This window comes from Microcaecilia unicolor, chromosome 11 (assembly GCF_901765095.1).
Source record: "Microcaecilia unicolor chromosome 11, aMicUni1.1, whole genome shotgun sequence".
NCBI lineage: Eukaryota > Metazoa > Chordata > Amphibia > Gymnophiona > Siphonopidae > Microcaecilia > Microcaecilia unicolor.
Genome location: NC_044041.1, coordinates 174,208,714 through 174,224,800, shown reverse-complemented (window position 1 = coordinate 174,224,800; position 16,087 = coordinate 174,208,714). Strand labels below are relative to the sequence as shown.

Genomic DNA, 16,087 nt, shown 5'->3' with positions numbered 1-16,087 from the left:
CGCCCTTTGTTTTCACAAAATTAGCAGCAAGGTCATGTGGGCATGCCGACAAAATCCAAGACAAATTTTTTGCGTAAAAAATCGACGAAAACCGAAACCGACGATAACCGAAGTCAACGAAAACCGAGGTATTACTGTACTAGGAGTTATGTGCCTAACTTCCAACAGTTAGGGGTGAGCAGTTACTCCAACCTTTGACATGGCGTAAGTGCTCATGGACTTATACTGGTATTCTGCAAAACAGCACTTCCATGCAGAACTGCCATTATAGAATTTGCACTTAGCGTGCATCATCCGGGCACCTAAATTTTGGTTCTTTTTCTTGAATCCACCCCTATGTGCATATCTCCAATCGCGTTTAGTTTGTAGGTGGGTGTACACATGGGTAGGGTCTGAGTAAAGTGTGGGCGGGGTGCAAATTTATGCACATAGAATTCTATAAGGTATGTGCATATCTCTGGAACATAGCTGCAGTGACGATCCTAGGTCGGCTGCCACCCGGGGCAGATCGCCGATGTGCATCCCCCCAAGGGTGCAGCACGACCACCCCCCGGGTGCATTGGAGCAACCGCGCGGCTCTCAACTCCACTGGCTCCCTGCTCCCTCTGCCACGGAACAGGAAGTAACCTGTTCCGGGGCAGAGGGAGTAGGGAACCAGCGGAGCCGACAGGCGCATGGCTGCTCTCTGCACCCCTCCAGCGGCATGCACCCAGGGCAGACCGCCCCCACCACCCTGCCCTTGGTATGCCGCTGCATAGGCGCACACATTTACAACAGCTTTATTGCTGACGTAAGTGCTAGCACCTAAGCACATGCAGGTATACATACTCAGTTATGCTAGTAAGCTATAAAGGACAGGAGGTCTATAAAATATTGAGTGGAGTGGAACGGGTAGAGGTGAATCGCTTGTTTACTCTTTCCAAAAATACAAGGACTAGGGGGCAAGCAATGAAGCTACTGAGGAGTAAATTTAAAACAAACTGGAGAAAATATTTCTTCATTCAATGTGTAATTAAACTCTGGAATTCGTTGCCACAGAATGTGGTAAAGGCAGTTAGCTTAGCAGGTTTAAAACAAAGCCATTATTAAGATGGACTTGGGGAAAATCCACTGCTTATTTATAGGATAAACAGCATAAAATCTGTTTACTCTTTTTGGGATCTTACTGGGAGTTTGTGACCTGGATTGGCCACTGTTGGAAACAGGATGCTGGGCTTGATAGACCTTCAGTCTGTCCCAGTCCCAGCATGGCAATGCTTATGTTCTTATTTTCCTTTATAGAATATGATCTAATCAGGCTTCTCTGGGTGCCTATACATGGACACACAGTTATAGAATTACACCTTTTGTTGCAAGGCAGACTTTCATGGTTCTGTGTGGCACAGCTGCAGGAACACCCAACAACAATGGTTTAACGATGGCATTTAACATTGAATACAGTCTGAAGCTAAGGAATGAAATAACTTAGAAAACCATTAAGGAGCATCTGAGACCTGCTTGATCCCTTTATTAGCGTCAATAAATCTAAACTGCTTCCCTCCTCTTGTCAACAATTGCATAATACAGGAAAGGCAAAGCAATACAGCCAACTGGAACAGCAAATTACAGATACATTTCACCACTATCAGGCTCTAATTCGGGCAGGAACATTAGCCACATTGTTACAAAATCAGAAATCTTAGCATTTGCATGTCTTGAAAAGCTCCCCAGTGTTATCCAGTATTGCACTGGTTATGCTGTACCCCGCAGAGCTTAGGGAGGAAGCCAGGAGGGCATGGAAAGGTCTACAAAATATCAAATTATCTCCAGAAGTTATGTAACATGGTAAAGCATTCTAAGGAGTGGTTAGCTCGGGTTTACTAGGGGCTCCTAGTATTTGAAACTGACATCATAGACTGTCTGGTAACCATCACTCATCATGTAAAGCTTCTTGTCATTTGGGTTATAATTCAGGCTTTCCACTGTCTCCGTCACCTTATCCAGCATGATGCTAAGTTTGCCTTCCTTCCCTGTCTTGGTGTCATACATGTAGAAAATTTCCTCCTTGCGGGTGCTGACGGGCCTGGTGGCATACAGTACCCCACAGACCATGAAGGCGTTAGTGACTCCAGGCTTGTACTGCGAGGTGACCCACATTCGGTCCACACCAAGGGTGCTGACATTTAGTTTCCCAATGATAATGTTCCCTACATTTTTCTCAGTGGCGTACATCACCCACATCCCCTTCTCATCAGCAGCAAAGTCTATGTCCTGGAAGGGGACACCAGCGTAGGAAAAGCGGTTGTTGTAGACGGCATTGGTGAGGGCCTTGCGTGTTACTTTGCTCGTCTCCAGGTTGTACCTGCATATATCCCTGGAGTTGTAGCAGTTGTAGTAAAGGGAGTTATTATGCACAATGATTCCACTACCCTGTCCACTGTTGGTATAGTTCCACCTGCTGGTGCTCTTAATCAAGACCGAGAGTTTCTTCTCAGTTGGATTCCTGGATACACGGAGGTCTTCTTCTGTGGCATAGATGCGGAATGTATCCAAGAGACGGCCGTCTGCCTCAAGGGGTGCCACCCAGTACATGTTCTTCATGCTGGTCTTCATCGAGGAGTCCTTGCCCCAGGCTCCATGCCTATGCTCGAAGCCTCTCCAGTTGAGCTGCACCACGGTTGGTTTACTGATACGTGCAATGCCTTTATGGTCACACATACCTAAAGGAATATAAAAACAATTCCAATGACTTAGATTTCTGCATCCATAAATTTGGAAGAGCTGGCATTTAGCATAATTGTTATATACGGTGAAATGGGCAGAGGTGAATCGCTTGTTTACTTTTCCAAAAGTATAATGACTTGGGGGCACATAATGAAGTTATTAAGTAGTAAATTTTTAAAATAAATTGGTGAAAAGACTTCTTCAGTCAATGTGTAATTCAATTCTGAAATTCATTGCCAGAGAATGTGGTAAAAGCATTTAACTTAGCAGGGTTTAAAAAAAAGGTTTAGCCAAGTTCCTAAAAGAGATGGACTTGGGAAAATCCACTGCTTATTTCTGGGATAAGGAGCATATAATCTGTTTTTCTCTTTTGGGATTTTGCCAGGTACTTGTGATCTGGATTGGCTGCTGTTGGAAACAGAATGCTGGGCTTGACAGATCTTCAGTCTGTCCCATTATGGCAATGCTTATGTTCTTATGTTATCAAGTGGATTGTGAAACAGTGATGCAAAGAAACATATGTTTAGAAGAACTGAGAAGATTCCACTCTGCCACCAACCTAACATCTCTGTACTATATGTGATCCATACTGACTGCCATTCTGCTGATGGCTCCTCAGTACTACATTCTTATGCAATACTTATTAAACTTTCTGTGGCCATGACCCCATTATTGTGGCTGCAGAAAAACACATGACTCCAGGAGGCCTATCTTTCATCTGCGACACTGTTTGTGGCCCTCTTACTGCATTGCAGCCAATGCTACCATTATCTCCCTACCTTCTGGGGAGCCACATAGGCCTAATTATCGTGGGCTTGTCTAGACATCTGGTGGTGCAGCCCAATGAGGCTTTTTTCCTTGTTCACCCAGGTCGTGATCCCAAATGTAGATTTTGTGACCCTCATTTGGGAGCACGAGTGACCCACAGTTTGGGAAGCCTGGTTTTATGGATTCCACCCATACTGTTACCAAGCTGATCTTTTTTCTGTACTGCCACCCTATTTTTTTTTTTTTGCACTGAGGTCTTCAGGGCTTCAATGAGACAAATGAGCAATTCACAGTAATTGCAAACAAAAACTAAGCAATACATCAAGTCTTTTGTTCTGCGTTTAGTTTAAAATTTCAGAAAGACTAACCATATTTATTCTGTCCTGCGTCCATATAGCTTGAATTCGTCTTGCAGTCCTCTAGGCGTTTTCTGAGTGAATCAATTTCCCGACGTGTTGCCAGAACATTGTTTTTGTCGAAGGCTTCCAGTTGATTGACTGTGTCAGATATGTTTTGAACCTTTGCGAAATGATAAAGTACAAAGTATGTATTGCAGGAACAGTAGATAACAATGTAAGGGATAATTTTATCACTGCACACCTGGGTAAAGAGAATACACATTCCTTTTCTCTGTGCAGCCTCAGATGCATTTCCACTTTCAAAAGTACCCCAGAAAAATTACGCTCTTACATTTTTACCTGCTTATTGACATGCAGTCACAGTTCAAAAAGTACATAAGTAAATACAAAGTCTGGCTCTGGGATGCCTCCACTTTCTATGGGTAGCCTGAGTGTATACAGGCTGCATGTGTATACTTTGATAAATGATAAACAGGATGGAACTTCTCTCGTATGAGAAAGGCTAAAGAGGTTAGGGCTCTTCAGCTTAGAAAAAAGATGGATGAGGGGAGATATGATTGAGGTCTACAAAATCCTGAGTGGTGTAGAACAAGAACATTTAGGTCGACCATCTCTAAGGTCGACCTAAATGTTGAGATTTGGGCTTCTTCGACCGTATTATCGAAATGAAAGATGGACGCCCATCTTGTTTCGATAATACGGGTTTCCCTGCCCCTTCGCGGGGGTCGTCCTGCGAGGATGCCCTCATGAAAACTTGGGCGCCCCGTTCGATTATGCCCCTCTATGTGGATTTTGTGACTATAGTCGACTGTTGATGTGGCGTACCTAGGTTGGCTGCCACCTGGGGTCGGTTGTTGCTATGCCCTCCCCCCCCCCCCCCAAGCGCATCACACCCTCCCCCGAAGCACATTATCCTCACCATCCAGAGGTGCACAGAGCAGTCGCTTGGCTATCGGCTCCACCGGTTTCCTTCCCCCTCTGACATTACTTTCTGTTCTGAGGCAGGGGACCGGTGAAGCCGGCAGCTGCATGACTGTTCCATGCACCCCCTTGCTGCCAGCACCCGGGGCAGACTGCCCCCAACACCCCACCCATGGTATGCTAGAGACTGTTCCCCCTAATGACTGCCATGTCTACTTTTCTCTGCTAAAAGGTGTTGCTACTTCATGCATTTTAGAAGAATCTAAGGACATCTCTGTCTCCTCCTCTTGACATTCTAAAGTGAGTATTGTCACATTGATGGATCATAGTCAGACTGTTGTCAGTGTGGGGCAAAGTGTCACAATTGGAGAATGGTCAAGATAGATGGCTGTAACCTAGTTGGTTACCTTAGGATGGTTTTCAAATATAACTTAGCCAGCTATTGTGTATAGTAGGGCTGGGCAACCAGAAAATTTCACTTTGTGTGATTTTCCATGTTGTTATGTCAGTTATCTATCATAGTGTGCATCATGTGGAAATAGGACACACTCTTTTACTGATAGGGTATACATGCATGCACAAGTTTATACATACACAATATTTATAAATGACCTAGAGATGGGAGTAACTAGTGAGGTAATTAAATTTGCTGAGGACACAAAGTTATTCAAAGTCGTTAAATCGCGGGAGGATTGTGAAAAATTACAAGAGGACCTTACGAGACTGGGAGACTGGGCATCTAAATGGCAGATGACGTTTAATGTGAGCAAGTGCAAAGTGATGCATGTGGGAAAGAGGAACCCGAATTATAGCTATGTCATGGAAGGTTCCATGTTAGGAGTCACGGACCAAGAAAGGGATCTAGGTGTCGTCGTTGATGATACGTTGAAACCGTCTGCTCAGTGTGTTGCTGCGGCTAAGAAAGCAAATAGAATGTTAGGTATTATTAGGAAAGGAATGGAAAACAAAAATGAGGATGTTATAATGCCTTTGTATTGCTCCATGGTGCGACCGCACCTCGAATATTGTGTTAAATTCTGGTCGCCGTATCTCAAAAAAGATATAGTGGAATTAGAAAAGGTGCAGAGAAGGGCGACGAAAATGATAAAGGGGATGGGATGACTTCCCTATGAGGAAAGGCCAAAGCGGCTAGGGCTCTTCAGCTTGGAGAAAAGGCGGCTGAGGGGAGATATGATAGAGATCTATAAAATAATGAGTGGAGCTGAACGGGTAGATGTGAAGCATCTGTTCACACTTTCCAAAAATACTAGGACTAGGGGGCATGCAATGAAGCTACAATGTAGTAAATTTAAAATGAATAGGAGAAAATTTTTCTTCACTCAACATGTAATTAAACTCTGGAATTCGTTGCCAGAGAATGTGGTAAAGGCGGTTAGCTTAGCGGAGTTAAAAAAAAGGTTTGGACAGCTTCCTGAAGGAAAAGTCCATAGACCGTTATTAAATGGACTTGGGGAAAATCCACTATTTCTGGGATAAGCAGTATATAATGTTTTGTACTTTTTGGGATCTTTCCAGGTATTTGTGATCTGGATTGGCCACTGTTGGAAACAGGATGCTGGGCTTGATGGATCTTTGGTCTTTCCCAGTATGGCAATACTTATGTACTTATGTACATAAGCATAAGCATCACCATGCCGGGACAGACCAAGGGTCCATTGACCCCAGCACCCTGTCTCCGACAGTGGCCAAAAGACCAAACAATTTGTCCCACCCATCCCAGAAATAGTGGATTATTCCCAAGTCCATTCAATAACATTCTATGGCCTTTTCCTCCAGAAAGCCATCCAACCCTTTTTTTAAAGTCCGCTAAGTCAACTGCCTTAACCACTTTTTCTGGCAATGAATTCCAGAGTCTGTCTACGCGTTGAGTGAAGAAATATTTCCTCCGATTCGTTTTAAATTTACTACACTGCAGCTTCATTGCTTGCCCCCTTGTCCTAGTATTTTTGGAAAGCGTAAACAGACGCTCCACATTGACTCGTTCCATTCCACTCATTATCTTATAGACCTCTATCATATCTCCACTCAGCCGCCTTTTCTCCAAGCTGAAGAGCCCCAGCCTCTTCAGCCTTTCCTCATAGGGAAGTCGCCCCATCCCCTGTATCAACTTTGTTGCCCTTCTCTGCACCTTTTCTAATTCCACTATATCTTTTTTGAAGTGCGGCGACCTGAATTGAACACAATACTCGAGGTGCGGTCGCACCATGGAGCGATACAACGGCAGAATAATGTCCTCATTTTTGTTTTCCATCCCTTTCCTAATAATACCCAGGATTCTATTTGCTTTCCTAGCCGCAGCAGCACATTGAGCAGAAGGTTTCAATGTATCATCAACGACGACACCTAGATCCCTTTCTTGGTCCGTGACTCCTAACATGGAACCTTCCATGACATAGCTATAATTCGGGTTCCTCTTTCCCACATGCACCACTTTGCACTTGTTCACATAAAACGTCATCTGCTATTTAGACGCCCAGTCTCCCAGTCTCGTAAGGTCCTCTTGTAATTTTTCACAATCTTCCCGCGATTTGACGACTTTGAATAACTTTGTGTCATCAGCAAATTTGATTACCTCACTGATTACCCCCATCTCTAGGTCATTTATGAATATGTTAAAAAGCAGAGGTCCCAGCACAAATCCCTGAGGGACCCCACTAACTACCCTTCTCCATTGTGAATATTGACCTTTTAACCCTACTCTCTGTTTCCTATCTTTCAACCAGTTTTTAATCCACAGTAAAACACTACCTCCAATCCCATGTCCCTCTAATTTCCTCTGGAGTCTTTCATGAGGGACTTTATCAAACGCCTTCTGAAAATCTAGATACACAATATCAACTGGCTCACCTTTGTCCACATGTTTGTTTACCCCTTCAAAGTAATGCAGCAGATTGGTGAGGCAAGACTTCCCTTCACTAAATCCATGTTGACTTTGTCCCATTAGTCCATGCTTTTGAACGTGCTCTGTAATTTTGTTCTTGATAATAGTCTCTACCATTTTGCCCGGCACCGACGTCAGACTCACTGGTCTATAATTTCCCGGAAATCCTCTGGAACCTTTTTAAAATATCAGTGTTACATTGGCCACCCTCCAATCTTCCGGTACCACGCTCGATCTTAAGGATAAATTACAAATCACTAACAGTAGCTCTGCCAGCTCATTTTATAGTTCTATCAGTACCCTGGGATGAATACCATCCGGTTCAGGAGATTTGCTACTCTTCAATTTGTAGAACTGCCCCATTACATCCTCCAGGTTTATAGAGATTTCATTCAGTTTCTCCGACTTGTCAGCTTTGAATACCATTTCTGGCACCGGTATCTCTCCCAAATCTTCCTTGGTGAAGATCAAAGCAAAGAATTAATTTAATGTCTCTGCTATGGCTTTGTCTTCCCTGATCGCCCCATTTACCCCTCGGTCATCTAGCTGTCCAACCGATTCTTTTGCCGGCTTCCTGCTTTTAATATACCTAAAAAGGTTTTTACTACGTGTTTTTGCCTCCAATGCAATCTGTTTTTCAAAGTCCCTCTTTGCCTTCCTTATCAGCGCTTTGCATTTGAGTTAACATTCCTTATTCTTTTTCTTATTATTTTCAGTTGGTTCTTTCTTCCATTTTCTGAAGGATTTTATTTTAGCTCTAATAGCTTCCTTCACCTCAATTTTTAACCATGCTGGCTGTCGTTTGGTCTTCCGTCCTCCTTTTTTAATACGCAGAATATATTTGGCCTAGGCTTCCAGGATGGTGTTTTTGAACAGCATCCACCCCTGATGTAAATTTTTGACCCTCGAAGCCGCTCCTCTAAGTTTTTTTTTTCATCATTTTATCATAGTCTCCTTTTTTAAAGTTAAACGCAAACGTATTGGATTTCCTGTGTATATTTACTTCAAGCTAATATCAAATTTGATCATATTATGATCACTTTTATCAAGCTGCCCCAGCACCATTACATCCCCCACCAGATCATGCACTCCACTAAGGACTAGGTCTAGGATTTTTCCTTCTCTCTTCCGCTCCTGTACCAGCTGCTCCATAAAGCAGTCCTTGATTTCATCAAGGAATTTTATCTCCCTAGCATACCCCGATGTTACTTTTACCCAGTCAATATCGGGGTAATTGAAATCACCCATTATTATTGTGTTGCCCAGTTTGTTTGCGTCCCTAATTTCCTTTAACATTTCTACATCCATCTGTTCATCCTGGCCAGGTGGACGGTAGTACACTCCTATCACTATCCTTTTCTCCTTTACACATGGAATTTCAATCCATAGGGATTCCAAGATGTGTTTTGTTTCCTGCAGAATTTTCAATCTATTTGATTCAAGGCTCTCCTTAACATACAATACTACCCCTCCTCCACCAATTCGATCTACCCTATCACTACGATATAATTTGTATCCCGGTATGACAGTGTCCCACTGGTTATCCTCCTTCCACTAGGTCTCAGAGATGCCTATTATATCTCATTTTTCATTTAGTGCAATATATTCTAACTCTCCCATCTTATTCCTTAGGCTTCTGGCATTCGCATATAGACATTTCAAACTGTTTATTGTTCCTATTTACATCATGCTCAGTACTTGACAGTATTAATTTGCAATCTTTTGTCTGATTTTTATTTTTATTTAAGGACATCTGATCTACTATGGTCTCTTTTGCAACCTCACTATCATGATACCCTATCTTCCCTGTTTTGGTAATATCTTTGAAAGATACCTTATCTTGAACCATGCGCTTTTGAGCGACTGTCAGCCTTCCCCCAGTTTCTAGTTCTACATAGGCCTTCCCCCAGTTTCTAGTTCTACATAGGTGCCTTGCTATATAATTGAACCCCATATGTGTTGGCATTCCCAGGGGCAAACTTTGAGTGAAGCAGGAGTGGCGATCTGAGGTATTCATGTTCACACATACACACATAGAGTATGTATGTTTATTTTTATCTGCCTTAAGAGACATTCCTAGTGATGTTAATGGATGACAGGTTGTTTCAAGCTTTCCTTCTGAGCTTCAATGACAGATCTCAGAGTTTCCATGCAAAAGGAGGGCATGCGAAGAGCCAGATTCACCCCCTTTAAGTCCAGAATAGGGTGAAACGACCCTTCCTTCTTCAGTACCACAAAATAAATGGAATAGTGTGACCTGACCTCTGCTCTTTGAATGGAACTGGAACGGCTGCCCTGAGGTCAATCAACCTCTGCAAGGTGGCTCGAACAGCTTAGCTTAACAAGGTTTAAAAAAAGGTTTGGATAATTTCCTAAATGGAAAGTCCGTAAGCCATTATTAAGATGAACTTGGGGAAATCCAGTGCTTATTTCTAGGATAAGCAGTATAAAATCTCTGTTTTACTATTTTGGGATCTTGCCAGGTACTTGTGACTTGGATTGGCCACTGTTGATTTGATGGACCTTTGGTTTGTCCCAGTATGGCAACGCTTATGTTCATATGCAAAGATCTAGAGCTATTTTAGCATGCTAAATATGGCCTTTCTTATTTAGCTTCCATGTTGAAATTTCTCGTGTTAATTATAAGTATCTAACTCTTACCTCATTGTAGATATTATCCACATTGCTGTTGCTGCCGTTGATGGAAGACTGGAGCGCCTGCACTAAAGCTTCCATTTCTTTCACTTCTACTCTGAGATGTTCAAATGACACATTTGAGGGTAATGCTTCACCCGTATTGATCTTCATTTGATCCACCTTCTGCGTCAAGTTCTCCAACTGCTCTTTGAGTGCCGTCAACTTATTCTCATAATCCTGAAGCTGTAAGGAAATCAGGGAAGGGTTTGGAGTTAACTTATAACGTTGAGTCTACCCCAGTACTACAGCCTCATGAGTCCCACGAGGCTTCGAAGCTGTCTTCCTGAACTTCAAAAGGAGTTCAAAGTGGTATAGAAATTTAGAAACACAGGGCTGGATTTTCAGTGGCAGAGATCAACTTGTCAATTGAAATGCCGGCCACAGTACAATGTATTCAATGCTGCTGTATGTATACTCAGCAGTGCTGAAAATATATTTGACTTGATTTGATCTCATTTTTTTTTTAATGTTTAACGTAGAGCAGTAGTTCCCAAATCTGGTCCTGGAGGCACCTCAGCCAGTCAGGTTTTCAGGATATTCACAATGAATATTTATGAGAGAGATTTGCATGCACTGCCTCCACTGCATGCACATCTCTCTCATGAATATTTATTGTGGATATCCTAAAAACCTGACTGGCTGAGGTGCCTCCAGGACCAGGTTTGGGAACCACTGATGTAGAGTTTTCTAAGTTTACCCAAAGAACTAGTGCTTGAACTTTAAGGTAGAATTTCACCTTGACTTAACAAGAGACCTAAAATAAAGACCCTGGGAAAGGGCGAAAGCCTATTTTTTGGAATCTTCTGCTTGGTTATTGAAGCTAGGAATTCTTTTTCCTGCTTGCCGTGGACCTCCAGGGGGAGCTCATCACCTCAACAGGTAGTTTTGGATTACCTCAGGTAGTAATGGAGCGGTTAAACTGATCTTCAGTCCTCCACTATCAATATAGGGACTGAGAATATACAGATAAGGAATTTATACATTTACCAGCCACCGGTAAATGCATAACATTTTTGAAAATTGGCCTCACAATGTAAACAATGAAAAATATGTATGATTTTTCTTTTGATATTACTGTTATAAGTTTGTGCAGGTTATTGTAGTTTTGGGTATTGAAGTACTTGGTAAACTGCCTTGTCTTGAACTTAGGTGGAAGGAAATAGTAAATAGGAATAATGTAAGAAGTAGAATACTCTTAAATACCTGCGGCCCGATATTCAAAGGGAAATAACCAGTAACTCCTGCAGTTTATCTGGATATTTCCCCTTTGCCGCAGCTATCTGATGATATTCGACGGCATTATCCCAATAGTGCTGCTGACTATCATTGTAGGCAGAATGAAGGTGGAGCTGGAAGTTGTCCAATTAGTGGGGATATTAGCCTGCTAACCGCATAACTATTCAAATAAAGGGGCCCTTTTACAAAAGGGCGGTAGGGTTAGTGTGCGGCAAAACAGCACTACTGCCGGGTGCACCCAGGCCCCCTGTGGTAGTTTTGGTGTTGCCACATCCCGTTTCCCATGCTAGAAAATAATTTTTTATTTTCTAGCACGGGGGGCGGGGAGCAAGCGTTCCTTGCGGTAATCAGGCAGCGTGGGCACATTGCCACATGCTGCACGATTATTGCACAAGTAGCAAGTGAGCCCTTACCGCCTACTAAATAGGAGGTGGTCAGGGCTCAGGCGGTAATGGCCACGCACTCATTTGGAAAATAGCACATGAGAAACAAAAAAGCAACACTAGGCCTTCAGGATAGAGATAAATGCTGTCCTTTAATGTGTAAATGGTCCGACAAGGGCCGTGTTTCGGCGCACAAATGCCTGCCTCAGGGGTCAGAATGATCCTTCAAAATCTAGACAGATGAAGATATTCAAGCAATCCAAATATATTACCAGAAACTGCTAATTGTCCGTTTTATCAAACCAGACGCTGCCAGTGTAAAAAACGCCCCAAAAAAGCGTCAGCGTCTGGTTTGATAAAACGGACAATTAGCAGGTTCTGGTAATATATTTGGATTGCTTGAATATCTTCATCTGTCTAGATTTTGAAGGATTATTCTGACCCCTGAGGCAGGCGTTTGTGCGCTGAAACACGGCCCGTGTCGGGTCATTTACACATTAAAGGACGACATTTATCTTTATCCTGAAGGCCCAGTGTTGCTTTTTTGTTTCTGTTGTATGCTGTTTTACCCTCTCTTTTGTGCCTCTGAAAATAGCACATGGCCATTAATAGAAAAACAATTGAAATTCAGCCATTTTTGAGCCACGCTAAAGAGTGGCCGGAACGCGTGGGAAAACTACACGCTATAAGTACCGCCGGCCACTTTTTAGCGCGGCTTAGTAAAAGGACCCCAATGCTGTCCTAGGTTCATTTGGTTAGCTGTCCAGACAGCAGACTGAATGTCGCTGCTGTCCAGACTGCAGCACCAGTCGCTACTGTATCCAAATATACAGGGTGAGGCAAAAAAAAGTAACCCCCTAGAGTTGTTTTCTGTTTTCTCAGCAACCGCATGGAATTTCAATGTGAAACTTTACAGCTTTATTTGTTGTTATTATCTATGTTTATGTGCTAAGTGGAATGAGATTATCTTTAAAGAAGGAGGAGTTACATACTTTTTAGTGTGACCACCCAGCAATTTTTGCGCATTCAAAAATGCTTGCACTGTAAAACTACCATTATTTGAAAAACAAAAAATGGGGTACCAGCATACTGTTAATGAGGTCACAGTGGCGTAGACTTTTGTCTGGGAAGCAATTCTGGAGGCCTATCACAAGCTCCACCCAAAGCCGCAATCAATCGCCGAACTCAAGGAAGTGCTGAGGACGAACTAGTACAGTCTGCCACAAGGACCATCGACAAGGCTGTTAAGAACTTTCCAAAGTGACTGGAGGCCCGTGTTAAAACTGGGGGGTGGACACTGAGCATTCACAGTGACTGCGAAATTCTGATACATTGTTAATTGGATCATTTGAATGGCGTCATTTTACTGTGTTTTAGCTCAAACATTTTTAACGTACAAAATTTGCTAGGTAGTAACACTAAAATGTCAGTAACATCAACTAGGATAATCAAATGTTGTTTAAAAGTAATGCATAACTATGATGACTAAATACGTATGTAAAATTTCTCGTTGAAATTCAAAGCAGTTGCTGAAAAAGTGGCAAACAACTCTAGGGGGTTACAATTTTTTTGTCTCACCCTGTACAGCGTCTGCCACTATCAGGAAAGTGGCACTCAATATCCAGATTTATTTCAATTGCGGCAGCTGGGTTTTTTCTTTTTTAAATGCCAACCTCCGAGGCTGAATATTGTCTGGCAGATCTTCCAAGTCTCCACATTCACTGCTGCCGATCCAGATTATCTCCTGACTCTAGAGTCCCATGTGTTCCTGTACATTTTGGTAACACAGACCACATGCTGCCCACCCTTCAAAGCCACTGATGAGCTTACTTTGTCCATTTCCTGCAGGACGCTGGTGTTCAGGCTGTGAGCAGTGTTCTCCAGGTCTTCCAGTCTTTGTGCAGGGAACTGGTTTTCGGGGAGGACCACATTGCATACGCATTGATTGTTCTTATTCAGTGCTCCAGAAACAGTCTTGGTATCCTAAAGAACATTGAGAAAAGCTCAGAGGTAGATTTAAACATTGACCCATTACGTGCACTATTCATGTCGTGCGTGACTCTTTAAGACATAGATACCTACCCATCATAGTAATAAAACAGTTATTCAAAGAGAGGAAGCCAAAGCTATGTTGTAGTGCGTTCATATTGAGGAGGCAGGAATGATGTACAATAGTGGAATTCTACTACAGAGATCCCTTTATGCTGACAGATTTTGTATGGAAAGGACAAAAACGGTTGATGCACCACAATGGATGCCTACAAACAGAAGTGAAATACAATGAATTTAAATGACCCTTATGTGCCCACAAAAAAACATTTTTGGCTAAATTCTGTGTTTGGCACCGAAAAAAAAAATGAGCGCTAAGCGCTATTTTATGAATGACGCTCCGAGTTGGGCACTGGGGTCCATGCTGAACTTTGGGCGAAAGGATTTACCCCAACTGAAATCTAGTGTAAATCCTCACGCCTAAATTAGGTGTGAATCCACCATATTACTACTACTACTTATAATTTCTATAGCGCTACTAAATGCTGTACACTGGATATAAAAGATAGTCCCTGCTCAACAGAGCTTACAATCTAATTAGGATAGACAAATAGGACAAATAAGGGATAAGGGAATTACTAAGGTGGGAATGAGACAACATGGGTACTGAACAAGTGAGTGAGGGTTAGGAGTTAAAAGCAGCATCAAAAAGGTGGCCTTTTAGCCTAGATTTGAAGATGGCCAGAGATGGAGCTTGACGTACTGGCTCAGGAAGTCTATTCCAGGCATATGGTGCAGCAAGATAAAAGGAAAGGAGTCTGGAGTTAGCAGTGGAGGAGAAGGGTGCAGATAAGAGAGATTTACCAGAAGGGTCACGTGATGCGCTGCGAGTAGCGGCTGTGTTTCAGCGCTGCTCCAGGGTTCCCACTTTTGCCTTCTAATTATAACGCCAATACAATACCCTCTGGAGAGGAATATTCATCTCAACATTTGCGGAAACAGTGCATGGATCAGTATCTGATCTCGATGCCGTCTGGAGTGCCACGATGTGGAACCAAAGTCAATAAAGAATTTCGCCGTCGCCCACTGCTAGTGGCAAGACGGCGGAGGCGAAGAATGATGGCAACGGCAAATTTTCAGATAAACAACTGGCCCAGATCACTGCTGCAGTTGGAGCAGCGCTGACCCCAAGATTTGATGTACTGACTGGGCAACTTGAAAAACTGGATGTAGTGCTGGCCGAAACTGTGAAAAGAACAAGTGAGGCTGAGAGGAGGGTATCGGAGCTTGAAGACACATGGGCCCGATGTAACCCGGAAATCTTGCGCCTAAAAGAGCAGTTAAAGGCCCAGCAAGAAAAACTTGAAGACATGGAAAATAGAGCGAAGAGCTGCAACCTAAGACTAGTTGGAATGCCTGAGAAAGTGCTGGAGAAGTCGCTAGGGCACATGCTGGAGCAATGGTTATGTAAAGAGTTTGCCCTCTCAGATAGTTATGGCACATTTTGCATTGAACGAGCTCATAGAGTCGGGAGGTTGCAGCCCGATAAGACATGGCCTTGGGTGATTATAATAAAGGTACATAACTACTTACATAAGGAAGAACTCTTGAGGAGATATAGAGCGAAGAGAGACACCTTGGCATTTGACGGATCCCAGATAAGAATTTTTCAAGATTATTCACCCGGGGTCCAAGAAAAGAGGCACCATTTTCATCCCTTATGTTCTTCAATGGTGGAGAAGAAAATTTGTTTCATGCTCCTATACCCTGCCATTTTAAAGATCCAACACGAGGGAAAGTGGAGTTCCTTTGACTCGGTACCTGCAGCTCAGAACTTTGTGGAAAAAGAAAAGCAGAGAGACACGACTGGAGATTACAACAGATGAAGAAGGAACTGTTGTATGGACAGTTGATACTTATTACATGGTGAGATGGGTATGTAAGCAGTACATTGTGGTATTTGTTGAAGATCTGGGATAAGTATTACGAACTAAACATTTATGATGACTAAGAGAGATTTACCAGTAAATGGAGTTCCCAGGGAGGAGTGTAGGGGGAGACAAGAGTGGAGAGGTACTGAGGAGCTGCAGAGTGAACGCACTTGTAAGTCAATAAGAGGAGTTTGAACT

General features: G+C 42.9%; 1 protein-coding gene across 1 annotated transcript; it reads right to left on the bottom strand.

Moving 5' to 3' along the window:
- Positions 1 to 1,735: 1,735 nt before the first annotated feature.
- LOC115481008 (olfactomedin-like) lies at positions 1,736 to 14,940 on the bottom strand. Its single transcript, XM_030219994.1, has 5 exons — positions 14,920 to 14,940; positions 13,800 to 13,952; positions 10,315 to 10,533; positions 3,840 to 3,990; positions 1,736 to 2,699 (listed from the first exon to the last, which is right to left on the bottom strand). The coding sequence occupies exons 1-5, from the start codon at positions 14,938 to 14,940 to the stop codon at positions 1,870 to 1,872; spliced, it is 1,374 nt and encodes a 457-aa protein (XP_030075854.1). The 3' UTR covers positions 1,736 to 1,869.
- Positions 14,941 to 16,087: the final 1,147 nt, after the last annotated feature.

Excerpts from the sequence above, each read along its gene's own strand:
- LOC115481008 (XM_030219994.1), bottom strand. The coding sequence starts at position 14,940 with ATGAATATTCCTCTCCAGAGG. Across the intron at positions 13,953-14,919 it reads TGAATATTCCTCTCCAGAGG|GATACCAAGACTGTTTCTGG; the intron begins GTATTGTATTGG and ends AATGTTCTTTAG. Across the intron at positions 3,991-10,314 it reads TGGATAATATCTACAATGAG|GTTCAAAACATATCTGACAC; the intron begins GTAAGAGTTAGA and ends CATTTCGCAAAG.